The sequence below is a fragment of the Lepeophtheirus salmonis genome, chromosome 5 (genome assembly GCF_016086655.4).
Source record: "Lepeophtheirus salmonis chromosome 5, UVic_Lsal_1.4, whole genome shotgun sequence".
NCBI classification, from domain to species: domain Eukaryota; kingdom Metazoa; phylum Arthropoda; class Copepoda; order Siphonostomatoida; family Caligidae; genus Lepeophtheirus; species Lepeophtheirus salmonis.
Genome location: NC_052135.2, coordinates 36,556,371 through 36,576,682, shown reverse-complemented (window position 1 = coordinate 36,576,682; position 20,312 = coordinate 36,556,371). Strand labels below are relative to the sequence as shown.

Below are 20,312 nucleotides of genomic sequence, written 5' to 3'. Positions count from 1 at the left end.
AAATATGTATTCAGACAAAGGTGCACAAGAAAAAAAAAAACAACTGCTGTAATGTATCATTATTATTTTATAGAAACTAAGAACACAGAAGTCAATAGTTAAATGTTATCCAATAACAGTTTGATAATAGTTAAATGAAATAAAAAATTCACAATTGAATTATAAGAAACTGAATAACAAATAAATGAAAAATTAATGTTGATAAATGAACAAGTTAATTTACAAACCAAAAAAAAATGACACACTGCAAAATTAAATAAAAGATATATATATATGTTGTGTGCAAGTTGCAATCTAAAAATGTTTCAAGAATTGAACGTGGGTTACCAAATCTATCATTCCTGTAAAAGTACATATTTTAGGAATGGCCAATAGACAATTTATTTCTCAGAATTTTGCATATTGTAACCTTCAAACCTCGACCATTCTCCCTTTCAAAATACAGAGGTTATATGATTCAAAAGATGTTTTGTGTGAAGGCGGGAAACTGCCAATTAAATTTTGAAAGCACAAAAATACAGTGCATTTTCTTTTGCCAAAAAAAGAAAAGTATTTTAAATTATAGAACCTCTTTACTTTCTTAGGGAGCGTTCTTGAGGTTTGAAGATTATATTATGCAATTCTTTTTTGAAATACATTGGTTGTACACGCATAATTGATGTGGTTACCCCATAAAGAATAAAAACATAAAGTGAAGATTTGAACAATAAGTTGACCCCATCGTAATTGCCAAAATATTCAAGTTGTAACAAATAAGAATATGTTGACATAGAGGGAGCTTCAATTATTTTTATGTTCACCACTGTATTTTATATTTTGTTATACTTTTCTTCACAGAGGTTTTTAGCTTTTATAAAAGTATAGGATGATTCCATACAAGATTTCGAGTGACTCTATTTTGCATTGTTTTGGTCAACTAACTTTTGGTTTCAAAAATTTCCCTTGCTTTTGGGGAGCGTAAGAAGCACTCTCTGTATTTTATCTCTATGGGTAACCCACATTTAGAACCTACTTGTGATAAAGATATGAAATAATTGAATGTTCAATTGATGGTTGATATATTAATGATGTAATTTATTATTTAAAAAAAAAATGAAAATCACTAACTGGTCCATATAATGTAGCACATTAAAAAGGTCAAATGTCCAAGGTTATATTATTCATAAAAGAATAATAAATGCGGAATTTAAATTGATAAAAAATCAAATGATAATATAATTTAAAGTACGTCATCCAATGATTGATGACGAAAATTACATTTCAGCGTAATAAGACGTAGAATTGGTAATTTGTACATAAATCACAACATATATGTATATATATAAATAAAACAAGGATTTTTGATATTATTAAGAAATAATAGTACACTTTTGGGTGGAGTTGAGAGTTTACACAAAAAAAAGTACTCTTACAATAAGTTGAGGAAAATATTTTTATTATTTATACTGATGTTTTTTCTCTTACCCAATATGCCCCTGCAGTAATGTAGGATACTGTCTAAGTGATCCCAGAGTTAGACCTATAAAAGAAGAAGAAAAAGAGAGAAAAGGTCGTTAATGTTGTAGCTTCATCATCATTAATAATAACGAATGGTAAATTCCTTACTATTCAGTGCAAATGTACGTACAGAACAAATATGTATGCATATGAAAACGTAAATGAAAGCACTTAACTGAGAGAGCATTTTTTATAATGTGTACATTAGGGTGAGGCTGATGGGAAATATATTATTATATTTTTGACGGATAACACTTTATCTTTTAATTTGGTACTGTGTATGCAAAACATTGAACTAGTGATGTACCGGTCCCAAAATTTTGACGTCCAGTCCAGTTTATGCCAAGGAATTTTAAGGACGTGCCCGAATTGGAAGCAAAAACAATCCCATAAAACAGTAGTTCCTAAACTTTTTTGAATTTGACCCTTGAAATAATTGGCTGGACAATGTGCGACCAATTCACTTCCCATTAAGAGATACATATCAAATTTGGAGTATATTTTATGCAAATAGATGACTTTATGGACAACTAACACGTATATAGTTCAACCCAGAGGATATTGATCAAAAAAAAAAATCTTCATACGAGTTGTTTCTCAAAAATTAGATGACTTTGTATTCGTAGGTGAAAATATTTATTTATTCATCAATATGTATGTTTGCCCCCTTCAAAGTAGTCCCCCTCAGATACAATACACTTGTGTTAATTCTTTTTTTAATCCTCGAAGCACTTACCATAAGCACTTTTAGGAATAGCCTTGAGCTCTTCCAGCGATGCAGTCTTATTCCCCTCAATTGCACCTAATCATCTTCCTTTTAAAGATCTCTACAGTTTTGTGAAGAAGAAAAAGTCAAATATGGCCAAATCCGATGAATATGGTGGAGGCATGATTGTGGTATTGTTTTTGGGCAAAAAATATTTTCCAAGCAAAAATAGAGATCAGTGACATTATCGTGATGCAAAAGCCATGAATTGTTTTTCGACCATTTGGTAAGAACTCCTGATTCAATAAATATATATATATTTTTACTCAATCGAGTTTCAACGTATGCCTTGGTCAATATTTCAAGTGTTTTGGAGCACTGAATTAAATTTTTAGGGCAAAATTAGATGTAAATTCTTTGATGAAACACGCAAAATGCTTCAAGCGTTATACCTTTCACAAACAAACTAAATATATTATATCGCTGAAACAGTAAATATTTGTAGGTGGCGAGTGTACTCACATAAAAAAAATCCTACATGTCAAATGTCTGTTGCTCTCGAAATTGGAAAAGTCACCTTACTTTTTGAACACTGCTCGTATATATATATTTATATATATATACGAAATACATACATACATAATCAAATATTTTGTAAATATACACTCAACGATACAAGAACTACTTGGAATCATTTCCATACTATCTATTATCTTTTTCGTGTGTTTAATAAGGTCAAAATTGAGTCTCACAGACAAATAAAATTACAGGCTGGGGATGTGCAAATATGTTTATAAACGGTTCAAAGCCTTAACTTGACGGATGTGTACTGTGCATTGAGCATAGGTATATTTAAGGTTTAATTTTAGACAAAGAAACTCAAAGATCATTCATGTTAAGCCGCAATCTTTACCTATTTTGGATATAAGTTAATACAGAAATGGTCTTCTCACATTAATAAGTTGAGTCAAATGGTATAAGTAAATCTAAAGCTCTTTAGCCAGAAATACAGAATTCGTCAAGTGTTTTAGAATCAAAATCGGTTTTTAGTGTTTGGTCGTATGAAAGTTGAATAAGCGCATCTAACATGTCAGACGAACAATAATTAGGTCAGGGATGGTGGGGGAAAGAGGCGTATTCATCTATGTTTTTGGGGAACACTATCTTCTGGAAAATACTCTTTAAAAGGATCCAGAAGAGATTTATAAAAAAAAATATAGACATTAATTATTATTAATGTTTTTATGCCACAATTTAAATTATAATCTTCTTTTTTTAGAAATCATATTGCGATCCCTCTGTTGTGTCACGAACCAACATAAATCAATATTCCATCATTTAAATAAGCCTAATTTAGACTTTAATTAGACATAAATTAAGATTATGACCCTATATTCACAATTTTGAAAGATATTTGAAGTTTTACTAAACCAATGCTAAACTGAAATACTTAACAAAAATATTAGTGCCTAGTAGAGGGTGCTTCAAAACTTGGGGACTTTTTGAAGGACAGATAAAAGGGACGGGACCAATTTTAACTCTCAATTAAAGAAACAATACAACCAAGTGCCGAATCGTGCCTGTTAGATTGAGTAGATTCCATGGCTAATTAGTTTGGTTTTTTTTGCTCGGAAGATGGCAATTTTTGTGATATTACAGATAGAAAAAGTTGCTTTATCGCTTTCTTTTATAACATATGTATTTTTTTCTTTTCCTAACATAAATTACCTTGTTAATTCAATTAAAATGGTGACTTCATGAGGTTCAGTTATAAAGTAATTTTCCACGCCTCCAGCAGACAAATAAAAGTGTCTCATTTCCATTACCTTGTTTTGATGTATGGTTCTAATGAAAATATCTGTGCAATTTCATTAAAATATAAATCAATAAAAACAAACGAACTATAAACATCCATATTTGGGTTTTGAATCAACCAAATAATTTTTATTCCAAAATATAGCCTTAAGAATAAAGTTTAGTATTAAAAAATATTATATTTTTCAAAGAAAAATTACAATTTATTTCTAGTTTATTTGAATAGAGTTTCAAAAATGCCATGTTTAATTGACTGTGCACTATGTAGACCATTAAGACCCAGTCCCACCAACTCCACTTAAATATATAAATTATGCACTGATAAAGTCATTACATGTAAACTGTACAAAATAAAAGTCGAGTTGGTAATACTAAGTCAAATATTTTTCATTTTTACTCAATATAAGCATTATGATAAGGACGTATTTAAAATTCGTTTATATTAAATCTCTCCCTATCTATTAAAATTTTTCGACATGTAAAAACCCAATAATGTGATTTTTATAAGGTTTTGTTATTACATATTTTCAAAATTTCATTATCAACTTTGTGTTTATGGTAAATATGAGGATATTTCAATGAAATTGAACAAAAAATATGTTCATTAGGTCCATACGATCAAAAACGGTTTAAGCCTTTTTGCCTCAATGTACTATAAGCCTCACCCTAATATGACTATATATATACACATTTTTAGGGCTATAATTTATGATAAACACATATTGTGTGTTTTGGACTTTCATGAGAGAGGGGGAGGGGCAGAAAAGTAATAGGAGCAAAGCCTTTGGTGTTTACTTCTTCCTTCCTTCTCCTCTATATGATATCAATAGCTTAAAAATATAGGTATTGGAAGAAGAAGAAGAATAGACATTACCATTAATAGTACTAATTCGTGGTTTCGCTCCTAAAAAGGCTAAATTAACGTTGGCTTTCCGTCCGTCGATGATCGGATTTGGTTCTTTACAAGCACGTTCTGCGTCGTCTTTATTCTGCATTATAACCTAATAACAAACAAAATATATATATTAAAAAAAGATTCTTACACGGGTCATTTTGAAAACTTTACAGATAAATTTTTAATACATAATATAAAAATATGGACAAAAAATCGCCTGTCACAAACAAAGACTCAATACAATGACGTCAGTGAAACATTTGTGTTCTCAGTTATACACGTACATACAAGATATTTATATTACATCAAAAATTTAAAAATACCCTAATAAGCATGTTAGTAGTCGTTTATTCTATTAATCAGTAAAAATATCATGTAAATCCAACAATAGCCCAAAACAGCCAGTCAAATATATGTTTACATACGTACATGATGGAGGGGGGATAATTTAGTGAAAAAGGTAAAGTAACTTGTTAGTAGTAGTTTTCTTTGTGACCAATTGTACATCAAGTTAAATATAAACCTATATATTATGCAGTCCATCAACACAAATGCAAGCTGGAATGATATTAATCAAATCCCAATGATTTGTGTTTTGTATTTTACAACAAATGATATTGTATTTCTGTTAATTGAATATTATGAGTCATCCTTTAGATGATCTGCAAATTAAACATAAAACAGAACAAATTCTTTGTCATAATTAGATGCAAATGATATGAAGACGGTAAAAAGTAGGGCTAGTATCTGGTACATACGTATCCCCTCAACATAAAAGCAAACTAGAATCAATATTATCAACATTGAATTTTGATTTATGTTTGTGTTCTTCAATGAATTACTATTAATTTCTATCAACAACTTATTATTGGATTTTTTTAATTGAAGAAATTTGAATTTAATGCATAAATTGATCAAAATATATTATGAATTATCAGGTAGTATGCATATATGAAGTAAAAAAGCCAATTGAAAATTTCTATACTTCCTGATTGTATTTTTTCTTGGACAAAAGCAAAATCTGTATTTCATTAAATAATAGAAGTAATCGATAAAATCTGAAGTACAAAACGAATAAAATACTTAAAAGAGATTCAAATAAAAGCAAAACATATTTAAATGAGGGGGAGGGGTTAGATGGACAGAGGGTAGGCTTAAAATGAATGATGCGACATAAAATAAAGAGATACTTTAAATAATAATATAAGCTTTTAGAAAAAAAAAAAAAAAAACACCCTATAAAAGGAGATCAACGTCTTTAAAATTTTCATGAGAAGTTTAACTATTGATATAATATCTGAAATACTAAAATAGGAGAAACTTATCTTTGGGTACAAGGAATTTTGTGGTTTTGTTCTGATTCTATTGGTTATAATTTCATGCTTTCTAACGTAAAAATATATAAAATTGCTTATTTTGAATACATAAAACTTAAAATTATGAATTATAATCTCAGCAACTGATTCATAAATTGGTTTTAAAGATTTACAAAACGATAGAAAATTATCTCTATACGTTGCGACAAAAACAACACTAGGGATATTCATCCAAAAAAACAACAACATCCTCCTCACTTTGAGTGTCCCGGAGAGAACGCGATATTTAAGCCACTTTTCGGAGGAGGACAGCCTGACATTTCTTATAGGTTTAATAGCTAAACGTGTTGGAATATCCAGGTTTCTTCTCTTAAAATAATTGATAAAATGATTTAGACTCCTTTTCTCAATAGTCATTCAAGATTGTTTTTATGTAGATGTATCACATATGTAGGTTTATTGTATGATTCAAATTATCATAAATCAGATTAATTCCTTTTTTTATTGTTATTATTATTATTTTTTATCAACAACACGTGAAAGTTCACGTCTCTTTTTCTTAACTCTCCCCCTCCTTGACTCTTCTCACACACCATTAACAGCTATATATAAACGTATGATCTCCTCAAATTTCATAATAAATATCTTCATCATTTCATATACAGTGTAGTATATACATATTTATGTAGGTATATTGTACATCATATAAAATAATATATATTAGTGTTGGATTCGAGTCAAAAATTTCGAATTTGGTTAAGTATGAGTATTTGACAATTTCTACAAATGTAGTTGATCTGGTTTCTCCTTATTAATTAAATTAAATTAGAACCCTTGTTCTATTCGAAGAACAAAAAAGTTTTTTTTGTTTTTTTTATGAAATTGCAGATTTATGAGCTTTTTTATTCGAAGTAATTGAATGACTGTTCTGACAAATATTTTTACGATAAAATTAATGTTGGTTTTTTCTTAAGAGTAACTCTAAAGTTAGATTTGTAGTTTTTTAAAAACACGTAGTGTTTTTTTTTTTTGGTTTTGTAGAGTTTGGGATGTCTTTTTGAGAGAAAAAATAAACTTACCAGTGTTAAAAAAAAACATAACGAACACTAATATCATGTACTGTTTGCTGATTTTTGTGAGTGCCTCCCATTTAAAAGGCACAGAATCACGTAAATTCTTAAAAAAGGGTTAATTTCCATTATTCTTACAAATAATGAGGCAAACGTTTGTAACAATGGGTGAAAGTAAGAAATTTACTTTTTTTTGGGTGTAATGATTCATTAGTTATATATTTGCAACTACAAAAAGGATATGTTTGTAATAATTCGACTATTATAATAATAAGAACGGAGCCCCTGAGTCATAATACGAGTATGTAGATATGTGACTTATCGGTACTTGAATGTTTCGACTTTTGAATCGAATTTTAGTTCAAGACAAGTCTATTTTGAAAATTGTAGGCTTTTATCAGTTACAAATCAATTTGAAGTTATAACCTTTAAGCCACATGTATTATTTTTAGGCAACACAATATTTTAATGACGTTTTAGAAAAGGCATTTCAATTTTTTTGCACAAAATAAAGTCAAGTATGAGTATTAGAGTCTCTTGATAATCAATTTTTCCCCCTTTATTGGTCAGATGAAGTTGCACTAATTAGGTGTATGTGCACATTTTAGTCCTATCTGACTTAGAAATTGTATTTATGGTAAGTCCATATACATTATTTTATATATATATATTCTTCGATTCGAAGATTTGGGATTCGAACTCACATACGTTGATTTCAAGACAATCGTTTTAGGTTTATTCAAGTCAAGTAACAATTTAAGAAAAGCGACAGGATTTTTTTTTTCTAAACTTAGGGAATACTTTAATCAAACACAAATAAATATATGCATACGGAACAATCGTTTCGATCCTCCCACGCAACCCAACAGATAAAAAATCAATTGTCGGCAAAGAAATTATCCTGTCCTTTCTCATGTCAAATCCTTTATATTCTACATTTTGCAAACCTACTAATAAATAGTGTTGTGTCGGTCTTTATATAAGACCGAGGACCGATCTTTAGTCATTAAAGAAGGTAAAATCGATTTTCCGTAACGTTTTTGAGAGTGTTTATCATTTTTTTAATTATTCAATTGTATAATATAAGAAATTATATTATTGAACGAAACTATAATATGTTCGTATTATATTGCATAGTTATGAAAACATGATTTTTTTGGCAAGATATGTACAAGATTATTTTAATACATGCATTCTTTTTATAACACATTTAGTAAAAGGGGTAAAGAAGAGACCCAAGAAATAAAAAGTATTTAATTTCGTGATAAACAGATAAATAATTATGTTATTGAAATTTAGAAACATTGTTGAGTACCTTTTGTACTCGTAAATATCAACTTAAATGGTAAAAAATTCTTCCATAAATGTAAGACATTTAGAAAAAATAAATCTTCACAACATAAGTTTAGGATTTCAACAAGATATGATTTAGTATTTTAATAGTAAAGACATTAAATTTTTTTTAAATTCATAACATAATGCGAGTTTTGAGAATGAAATAAGTATTCACCAACTTTGATTATTAAATAAAATAATAACTACAATATTACCTTTTTGTAGCTACTCCTCAGTTCTTACAATTGAAAAATGAAGACTCCAAATAAACCTTTAAAGCAAAACAGTTAACTAAATTCCCTGAACATCGATTAAAAATGGCTAAATATACAAATAAATCCTCAAAACGATTACAGAATTGCATATAAACTGTTTGAAAGACTTAGGCACATACTGAAAAGTATTGTTTGGTAATTCTTTATTTAAGATTTACTTATCAAGCTCGTTCCTTGATGACGTCCATTAACATTATTTATTCTATTTTAATCAGTTCTACCACTCACAGTACTCAAAACCAACAGTCTTAAGGAACTGTCACAATGACTGATATTACCAGTCCTTAGACTAGATTGAACTAGATCTAGGACATAAACTATTCTATTGAAAAACATCCGAGATAAAATGTAGCTTCCAAAAAATAAGAAGCATTTTTTTAAACCGGTGGGTGTATTTTACAAGTTCACTAACAGATGCTTAATAAACCATCGATATTTTTAGGAGAAAATCAAGGACTGATAGAACCAGACCTAAGACTTGATGGGTTTAATCAATTGTTACCCATACAACACTACTAATAAGCATCATTTAGAGAATTAAGTTATAATAAAAGTTAAAATATCTTTCTATACCTTGCAGAGATTATTAGTGTTTTTTGTTTTTTTAAACTTCATTAACACATTTGTGTTTGTATAACAATGTATAATATGAACATATATTAAAGAATATCTATACAGAAGTATTTATGTTGTACATAGTTTGAGGCTGAGCGTATTATGTATTTATTTAGTTATAAATAAGCCAATTGCGATCTTTATTTCATAATATATATACATATATATACTATTTCATGCATTGTAGAAACACGTAGGCTAAAGGTTGTTTTGAATAAGGGAGGGGGGAAACATTCCAGTGGCTACCTCTGAGGAAAGGAAAAAAGATCCTCTTCGAATTGTAGTAAGTACGGAGGTGGCTATCATGCAACACATGTGTTTACTAATAATTATATGTATAAATAAAAAAAATGAGACTAGATCATATATGTACAAGAGGAGAAATGACTTTACATACTGTAGAGATTCGATTCACTACCAAAGACCGGTTCGAACTGAAAATCGGATCGAACTGACTTACTTACTATCAAAATTATCTTTGAATGTTAGGTTCATTATTAAAGGTGTTTGGAAAGGAAGATTTTTAGGGAACAGCTAAATTTGAGAATTTTTTATGACCTTTTCTTTTATAAAAAGACTGAATATCACTCATTGTACACTTTACATAGCGTAGGTATAAGATTTTCAACTATAGATTTGATCCCTCAGCACTAAAATGAGTTAGAATAATTTCCCAAAAAATTGTATATCTAATTCATTTGTATACTTCAACTAATTGTTTTATATTTATGTTAATAATATACGACGATGAATCCTTTGGCCCCATTTCCCTCAAATTATCTACTTAAAGGTCGTAAAATTCCTTTTCATAAATTAAGATAAATAATAAGGTATTTGAAAGACCATATCGGCTGTCAAATAAAGTTTTATGAAACAATTAAAGATTCTTGAACTATGTATAGTAAACATTATTGAGTTTTTTCATTTATCTAAGAAATTTGAATACTAAGACAATTATTTACGCAAATATTTTTATCAAATATTAAGTTGTATTACTTTATAAAAAAATATAAAAATTTTTATTCGGATTTACTCCTATTTTTATTTATATATTCAAGATTATTTTTGTGTTGACGTACAACACATGTGAAATTATTTGGTAGATAATAAAATATTGTTAATGTTCAATAATCGAATAATTACGAATCCTCGTTTATTTAAATAAATAAAAGTGGGTCCTTTTTATATTATGAAATTGCCTTTTTTATTTAAAAAATCGCATTCATTATTTTTTCTTAAATGATTTATTAAATTCGATTATTCGAAATGATCAAATACTATATCCACGGACAAAGTAGAATCAATTTAGAAATACCTTTTTTCGAATATTTTTATATTTGATTAACAATTTATTTACAATCAAAGTCTTGTTTGACATAAAAATTAGATCGAGCTTTCTATTTATTAAACTTTATCTACTTATTATCATTAAGTCGAGTCGGGCTTTTAGAGGTTCCATAAAACATTTATAGATAGAAAGTTTACTGGAGAAACCCTGTTACAAAAATTTGTAAGGTACTTCTAAACGTCGTTTTCAGGCCCTTTTACAACCCTGGGGGGGGGATATATATCACTGATCAGGTCTATAATATGTAGTTTTTTCAAAATAAAATTTATGTAATACTATTGTTCGATATACCCGTAAAATAGAGGTGATGGGGGTACTGACGCAACTCGTTTTCCTGCAATATGACCCATATGTGGGTCACGCTATGTTTTGCTAGTCTGCAATGTGCATCACATGTAGGTCACATTACAATTTTTTATAAGTTGCAAAAATCGATTTTTTTGGTGCAATGTGAAGCTATAGTGGGTCATGCTTTTTATAGCTCGAGGCTAACTGAAGATATGCACAAATATTGTGTCACAGTACATGTGGATATACGAGTCTGAACCTATCACAGTGAATGTGTTAAAATGGTAATCAACTAAATTGGTTGTACTAAGTACTTTTACGTCATTGAAAAAATTGGAAGCCAATGATGTAACAAAAAAAGATTGAAAAGGTATTTTATGTATAAAAGAAGTTATTACATTTCTGAGCTCCTCTGTCCAAACAAAAAAAGAACGTCTTTGAAAGTACATTTATTATTTTATACTTTTAGTCAAAAAGTATCGAAATGCTGTTATCAATTTAGGAACAAGAACTAATCCAAAAAATATTGGTATCATGACAACACTAGTATGTAGTTGATATGCCGGCTTAAATTAATGATTGGGTCTATTTAATATTTATATACATCCACATATCTAGTTTGAATTTAGATTAATTACAATATAGACATTGCAGTTCACAAAAAACAAAAAAACAAAAATACAAGGAAGGAAATCATGTATGTATACTACGTACCAAAATAGGAATAATAATGTCATCCTCTTCAAAAACAAAGAATTGTGCACGTTATCAAAAAATAAATGATATATCATTAAAAAGATGTATACAAAATGCTCACAACAGCGAAAAATATATATACATATTAAGTTGGGGAGCAGAAGAAAGATATTAAATTATTTTTTTGAATAAGACACTATAAATAGACAAAAGCTAAAACATATGTATGTTATAAGTATATTCATGAGACAAAAGAAAAAAAAAGGATGTTGAAAAGTGAAGTGACTTCTTGATTTGAATAATATTCATATCACTTTCATTGTTCATTTTTTTATAAAAAACTTATAATGCCGTGATTTTCAACCTTTTTATCACTGCAGAGTGCTATAGCATGTTTCAATATCCTGCGGCATATAAAGTATCCTCGACCAAATGTTTAATATATTATTTATTTAATTTCTCACAAAATTTGGGAACCACTGCTATATGGTATCATATGTCTATTTAAGTATATTATGTTGAAATCCTATTATGTATTTAGAATTGTATCGGTTCTCGCTATAGGATTTAAAATAGGTCCTTTTCTTAAATTGAGTCCGTGAAAAACGACCCAAATTTAAAGTACATCTACAAAGCATCATTTATACTAATATTATTAATAACATAGGGTCTAAATAGTTCAAATCTACAAATATAGATGTTGCTAACTTTTTAATTCACCTCATTTTTAGTTAGTATCAGCCTTCACGAGACAGCTGTCAAAATAAAAATATATTCCTCAGTTTTGCTAAGTGTGACACAACTTTTGTGATTTCCAAAACAATGGCTCAAAAAAAAATTTCTTCTTTTAATTTCAATCTACTTTTAATGGGAAAAAATAACGCTTACGCAAAGCAATGGCGGGAAAAGTGTTAGGTAGACATTGCTCCATAAAGCAAATAAAAATTGAAAAAATTAAATAATAATATTTAAATAAAAGCCAATTTTGAACATGAAAAAAAAACGTGTTTTCTTTTTGAAACGTGGGACTTTTCAGCCCATGTGTGAGTAAAGTACCTCAGTTTACCAATGTGATTAGTCCAGATACTTAGGGACATACATTTTTAGGGTTACTTTTATTACTGGTTTAATTTATTGTCAAAGTTAATTGGTCCAACAATTGTTTTAAATTATTTCAACAGCTGAGTATTATAGAATTAACAGGTTAATCTGCCAATAAACGAGGGCGTTTTCGAGAAGATTATTGATCTCTATAACTATATTTAAGGTGGTTTGATAGAGCACAAAATTGCAGAAAAACTATTGGAGGTGGTCCAATCAACATTATTATTTCACACTTTATGAAGAGAGAAACTCTTGATCTTATGCTAAATAAGCCACAAATAAGATGTGTGAAATCCCTGTGGACACAATGTGTCGCATTTGCCGGTCAAGCACTTCAAGAACGTTGTCTTTTAACCATAAGAGCTTGAAAAAAATATATGCTACATTTTCTGCTTAATAAGGTCCTTTAAAAAATATTTTTTCACCGTAATAATTAGATTAATTGCTTCAAATTACATGGACCACTCTGAATAAGGTATGATCGGTCAATTTAAATCTTGTATGTTGGAGCCTTATTTACGACGACCGTATAAAATAATTAAGATATCCTGTAAACCATTAAGATAATGTGAGAAAGGGGAAACATCTACTTATTTATAGAAAATAGGTAAATAAATAAATGTGTTTAAGAGTGATTGAAGATGTACACTCTACATTGATACTGCTATGATTTACAAAATGAAAAAAAAAAAAACCTTTTCTGTAAAAGAGAGAAAAAACACGATTTGTTATTTTAACTGCAATAATAAATTATTTCATTCGTATATAAATACTACAAAGACTAATTCCAACTACCCAAAGCTCATTTACAACGTAGTTTTTCCCCACACCACTTACTTTTTGCTAACACAGCATTAGGATGAGAGAAAGCAGTTCACCCATATTTACTTCACTCCAAACACCACTGCACCACTGAAGATAGGATTTATTATGTATAATGTAGATTCATATATGTGATATGAATAATTGCTGATTGACTTTTCTCAATCTCAATTTATCTTTCTGAATATGTACATACTTATAAATGTATGCCAACCTATACATACAAACAACCAATGAGGAAAGGAAGCGAGGTATAATAATCCCTTATGTACAAATATTATATAAAAAGTATCAATTACTTTTTAAAATACCTTTTTTATTTGATTTTTATTTTTTTATCTTGAATCAAAAGTCCTTTTATATTCTATAAAATAAAATGCTATATATATATATATAAACAAAGATCAAATTTCCAACGATTCTTATTTTTGAAAGAAAAATAATAATAATAACACAGTGAAATATATAAACAATGATTTATGAAAGTATTTAAAAGATCAATAACAGACGACTCGACAGCACTACCACTGACAAAAATAAATACATTTTACCTACTAATGAATAATTTATAACAAAGAGCTATGAATTATCCTTTGTACAACTCATATTGCCTAGTATTATTGCTGTCCCGATAACTATATCATTAGCCCACTTCCAAAAATACACATATTGATATAAATTTTTAAAGAAGTTCGATTTGGACCGATCTCATTGAAAAATTCAATCTAAACCGATTTTAGAGATGAATATTTGATGGCGTCATATGTATTTAATAGTTGGGATCATTTTCGTACAAGGGTGCCAATTAAAGTTAAACGTATTTTATTGGTGTCACCTCACTATAATTCAAATTTACACTGTATTTTGTTCAATGTTTCTAAGGAATATTAATTCCATAGTTGGGTAGAATGGCCGAACTCCCAATTGATTTTGGGCTCTTTTTTCTGCTTCTTGTCGGTGGAAAGATTATGACACAATAAAGGTAAAGACGTTATGTACAAGATTGAGATCCCTATCTACCCCTGAAAGTTGTTGACCTAGCCCAACTTTGCTATCAGCTCTTTCTACATACAATGGGTTTTTGGTGACAGTTTCATTTTAGCCGTACCTATGAATGATCACGTATATGTGGCTCAGAAAGGAGCAATGGTAACTAGGTTTCGTGCGGTAAAGACCAAGTCTGAGTATTCCCTACAACACCCATCAAGAACTAGTTACGACTTTGGATGAAGTACCACAAGAATGGTGGTGATTTTGATGTGAAGAAAATCAGTTCATAGAGTAATACCGAACATATCCCTTCATGGGATGAGGACAGCGGTCTCACCAGAAATATTGTTTTAAATAGTTCGGTAAAAATTCACTTAAGACCGAACCGAAAAGATGCAAACAGCATAGATCTGTATGTAGATTCAAAACCTAGATAAGGAAATCTCAGTTATTTACATCTCTGGATATCAATGCCAATTCCTAGTTCAGATGGAGTAATTTCAATACAATAAAGTTTAATATTACTTAATCAGCAACTCTGTCTAACCAATCAAAGGAAGATTGACAAAATTGATCTCAGACCAAATCACAACCCTAATAAATATGTTGTTATGTATGTAGATACCGTCTTCATTGAAAATAGATGGAAAATAAAAAAATCAGACTTTTATAAGTCCAGAATTCTTAGTAGAGAAATTCTTATGAAATAATTCCTTTTGTATATAAATCATGGTGTAACGTGCCAAATATATACTATTTAAATATTATAGAAGCTTTCAAATAAGGTAGGGATATAGATAGTAGAGAATATTGCAAAATTAATACATAATAATAATTTATATAGGTATATGTTCTACAATGTCTGTACATGTTTTCTATGTCTCCATTGAGAATGGAAGCAAAAATAGTATTAATTCTTGATTGAAATTCAATTCCTTCTTTACCCAAGTACGTCAGTTGTATTAATGGCAGCAGTTATTTAAAAAAAAAAGGGAAAAGTCATTTTTGAACAATATGTGTATTATTTTTATACCTTTAACATAATATGTACATTTGTACATATTATGTTGTACAAATGTATAAGCTTACTTGCATTAATGTTCAATATAAGCATTTTAGGGAAACTGAAGGGATTTGGCTTAACGCCAACATGGACAGAGCCACCATTTTTGTATTTACAATGATATATAGTCAGTCAAGTAGAATTGAAATTATACTTATTTTGTATATACAAGCATAATTCTTCAATTATCGAAGCAAGGATTATGTACACGAGGATGGTGAAAATTGAGTCATATTCGGGCCAAGTTAATTATATTTTGACTTGCTCTGTGAATAATTAATTAGCCGGATATACCAGAAATATATAAACTATCTATCTACTAGGATACAAAGCGCTTTAAGGAATATGTTAAATACATCAGTTAATGGTGGGATTAAAATTTACAGAGTATTCCGCACTTAGAAATGTCCGTTTTGTCAAAAACATTTCCAAACTACACCAGATGTGAAAAATGGCAAAATTTGTCTTTTTAAAATATGTTTTACTTAAAACCACTACTAATATTTATATATTCAATGTATTAGACGTTGTCACAAGGTGATACTTATGATTTAAACCCAAAATTCCCCATGCATATGCGGTATTTAAGGTACGACATTGTGACACCAATCGGACAAGATACAAGAAGCTCTACACTAGCCTGACTGGTTTTTTACTTATCAGGGGCTATCATGTCTGTTGAGCCCTGGTGATAATTTTCTTAAGTAAAGCATGTCTGGTCTCTTTCGTCTATAGAATTTTTCCATGATTGTAAATATTAATTCTTCTATAATTTTCAGGGAATTTCTTCTTTTTTTTGTGGGAAAGATCCATGTTGTTATTTTGGGCATGCTGAAGGAATTTGGCTTAAGGCCAAAATCGACAAAACCAACAATATTTGTATGTACATAAATTAGAACTGCAATATAATTATTTAGTAAATACAAGTAAAATTCTTCAATAATCGATACCAATGATTAAGTACACGAGGATGAGAAAAAATGGTATCAGTATAGTGTTGACTCCGTCCAATCCAGTCATAAGAGCGATCGTTAAAACTTTCACTCCTTTTACTAAATGTGTGGAAGATTTATTAGTCGATATGATATATCAGATATTTATTAAGATCATTAACCAATATTTCAAAAATATATTCCTGCTTTCATTATAACTATAAAGGGAATAGCACACTCAGTGACGCCATGAGGGATCGATTCGACCTTTTTTCAGGACCAACAAGTTGGAATGGAATGGAGCCCGGTCCTGGATAAAAACCGAAACAAAACTTCCCATAACACAAAAGAAAGCTATATTGATTTTTCTCTAAATTGAGTCTTAATAACATTCATTGTATTCTTTGACGATTAAATATCGTCTATTTCTATCGTCTAATTGTTTTGATTAGTCCTTAATCCTACTTTAAGTAGCACGAAAATTCACTGTTAAATTGAACAAATTGGAAATTGATAAATTATTACATTGGAAAATCCATATTTGGGGCTAAATTAAGTTCCTTAGCTTCAATTAAATATTTAAAGCTTAGCTTACATTTTTGAGTATCTTTTAATTCTGTAAATTTGAATACAAAGACCACATTGGATCCAAATATGTAAATGAATAATTTTCGATGCACATTGTTTATATAATTTTTGTTCAAAATTTTTTTTGTGTTCATTCACCACCTGTTCCTTCCAAATATCTATACATAATTTAGTGTAGATGTTGTCTTTATAAAACTAGAAAAGGGGGGGGGGACAAAAAGAAAGAAAGAAAATGAAACATAAATTCATCAATTTTAGTATATATAACTGTCCTACATATTTCAGAAATATGTCGATCAGTGAAAAAGTGCCCCTTAGTAAACTACGGCCCTCGTGTGCATACATATTCCATAGCCATGTAATATAAGGGACAGATGACAAAGTTGTTACTACTTAACAGTTGGAAAGTGCCCGCGCTCGTAACATTTAAAAGATTAAACATTGCAAACTGGACGAAGGCCCGCATATCTTACTTTTGACCAGACTCCGCATTAGTATATATTTTTAAGAGAGCACTACAGACAACAAATACCTGCAACTTTATTTTAAAAGTAAGGGTTTTGTGCCCTTGAGAGATTTATATAAAATTCAAATTTGTATAATTAAAAATATTTCTTCGATCGGGCTCGTAATTTCTGAAACCGGCAGTGGTTAAAAAAATTGTATCTTTTGAACGACCCCTTTCTAATTCCATATAAACATGAGCTAGTAGCTTTAAAGATAATATCTTCTGTTATTTACCTTTTAATTAAAACTGAATTAAATTTTGGATCCTATCTATGTTTTTTTAATGGGGTTCAAAATGTACATAAGTATTTCAAAAGAGAGAGCATTCAATTGAATTTTAAGAAATGTGGGGAAGGGGAAGAATTTCCCCCTCATCATGTCGTTCTTTTTTTCTTATTTAAAGGAAGAGGTATTCCTACCTTCGTCTGTCTATCTATCTTTATATAGAAAACATCTGTGTTTTTCTTATTTGTATGTTCATTTATGCTCCTCAAGTTGAAAAGGTAGTGAGGAAAAAAATAAATACTTTCTTTAGAGAATATTGCTGTCTACATAGTTAGATGTATGTTTATTCAATCTTACTTTTTTGGCATGAGTTCAAGAATTTTTCAATCAGTTCTTATATATGTACAAATTACATAGTTCACATTTAAAAAGCCATCAAATACATATACACAGGCTATGTACAAATGTACCAATTTTTACCAGGTGTAAATAAATTAAAGTCAATTGAATAATGGCCTCATTTTGTACCGGGCACATTATTTTATAAATGATTACAAGTGTTTCTCTTTTATAAATATATATATATATATATATGTAACTAACAACTCAATAATTATAGACTCAGATCAGACTGTCCATGAATATAAAAAAATATCCATTATATGAAGTAATAAAATACATGTAAAAAAAACTTACAAATCCATATCCTCGCGATTTCCCAGTCGTTCGATCCGTGATAACAACCGCTTCTTCAATTTCTCCAAACACTTCGAAATGTTCTCTCAAGGATTTATCTGTCGTATGATAGGGAAGTCCTCCAACGAAGAGTTTTGTATGAGTCGTATCTTTTTGAGAGGGATTAATGGAGCGTGGTGGGACAACGATGGAACTGACAGAGGGTATCGTGACGGTTGCCGTTGTAGGACTCACAATGCTGGATGGGATCACTGTCGTGGGCAACGGGGAATTGGCTGCCGGCATCAACATGGTGGATTGAGCTTGGATAACTTTTAAGTCTATACTTATCTATCTAGTCTATAGAGAGAGTTATTATTTATATGCTGAATCTGCTGATTGACGTTACTTCTCGTTCGCTCGTTGGTTGGTGTAATATGTAGTTGGGTATTGGTTAATACTACGCACTTGCTTCTCAGATATAACCTCCGTGACTGAGGGAAGTAGCGTGGAAAGAATGAGTAAAAAAAAGGAGAGAAACAGGGGGAGGCATAAAAAAAGAGCACACCGCTCTGCTGCTTTTTTTTATTTAATTCTATAACGTATGATAGAACGTACATACAACATGAACGTATGTTAGTATTACTAGTGTACTAGTCGTACTCAGTTGTAGTTTGCCACACGTACTAAACGCGCGCGGTGTGAAAGGGGAGAGCCCGTACTACTTCCCCCCCCCCTCTCTTCCTCCAACAATTTTTTTCTTTTACCTTTCATTGACGAGGTGCTTTTTCTTTTTTTTTTTTTTTCATTGCAAATATGACACAACATCCACACAAAAATAAATAGAATTAAACATGGAACAATCCAGGTATAGTGTAGTATACTAGCAATAAAAACGTCACTTTTTATTGATTTCAGATGCTGCAAAGATCATTATCGTTGTTCTAAGGATCCGTACGTGCGTCTACAGGAGCTCCCCTAATAAACAACAAGAGAAAGCTGGCCGTTTCATTCCACAATAAATATATATGGAGTACTACAAGAATAAGAATAATAGACATGGGCCCTCCATGTTTATTAGATTAACGAAGAATAATTCGAATAAGAAAAATAAAATAATATAGATGGCGCTATTTCAAATTAAATAAATATAAACAAAATATGTAGCAGCATGTTGACAAGTTTTGATTGCCTTTTAGTCTTGTTACAAAAAAAAACCTTATCTCTACTTTTTTAAATACAATGATTAATAACGGAATCTCAATGCATGGGACAAGACGAACGAAGGAAAAGAGAGGGGGAAATATTATCGTATTATGAGGGTAAACCGGCCATATGTTCTCATCTACGTACAAAAACATACGTACTCCTCCTGAGACACAGAAAGAGAAGGAAAAAAAAACTCTCCTGCGCTTCTCTTACTATGGATAACACTTTTGCCACCTGGCGGAGGGATCAGAAGCAGTTCACTTATACACTATGAGCTGAGGAACATGCAGGCTGTTGCGATGGGAATTTGATTGAATCACGTGACATATTTGCAAATTAAT

At 29.9% G+C, this 20,312-nt stretch overlaps 1 protein-coding gene across 11 annotated transcripts in view; it reads right to left on the bottom strand.

Annotated features, from left to right (window-relative positions):
* LOC121119102 (RNA-binding protein 24) overlaps positions 1-19,749 on the bottom strand; it is a 32,609-nt gene extending 12,860 nt beyond the window's left edge. For 3 of the 11 annotated variants that reach the window (XR_011780212.1, XM_040713721.2, XM_071888645.1), the window contains exons 1-4: positions 19,172-19,256; positions 18,784-19,122; positions 4,893-5,019; positions 1,465-1,519 (exon numbers count right to left, since the gene is read on the bottom strand). Coding sequence is in view for 8 of the 11 variants with exons in the window: in XM_040713721.2 (XP_040569655.1) it covers positions 1,465-1,519; positions 4,893-5,019; positions 18,784-19,074 (473 nt within the window). In the remaining 3 variants the exon portion in view is untranslated. Of the gene's footprint in view, positions 1-1,464; positions 1,520-4,892; positions 5,020-5,342; positions 5,472-18,783; positions 19,271-19,529 lie in introns of those variants that run through there. The other 8 variants (XR_011780210.1, XM_071888640.1, XM_071888641.1 and 5 more) reach the window with 7 other exon arrangements.
* Positions 19,750-20,312: the final 563 nt, after the last annotated feature.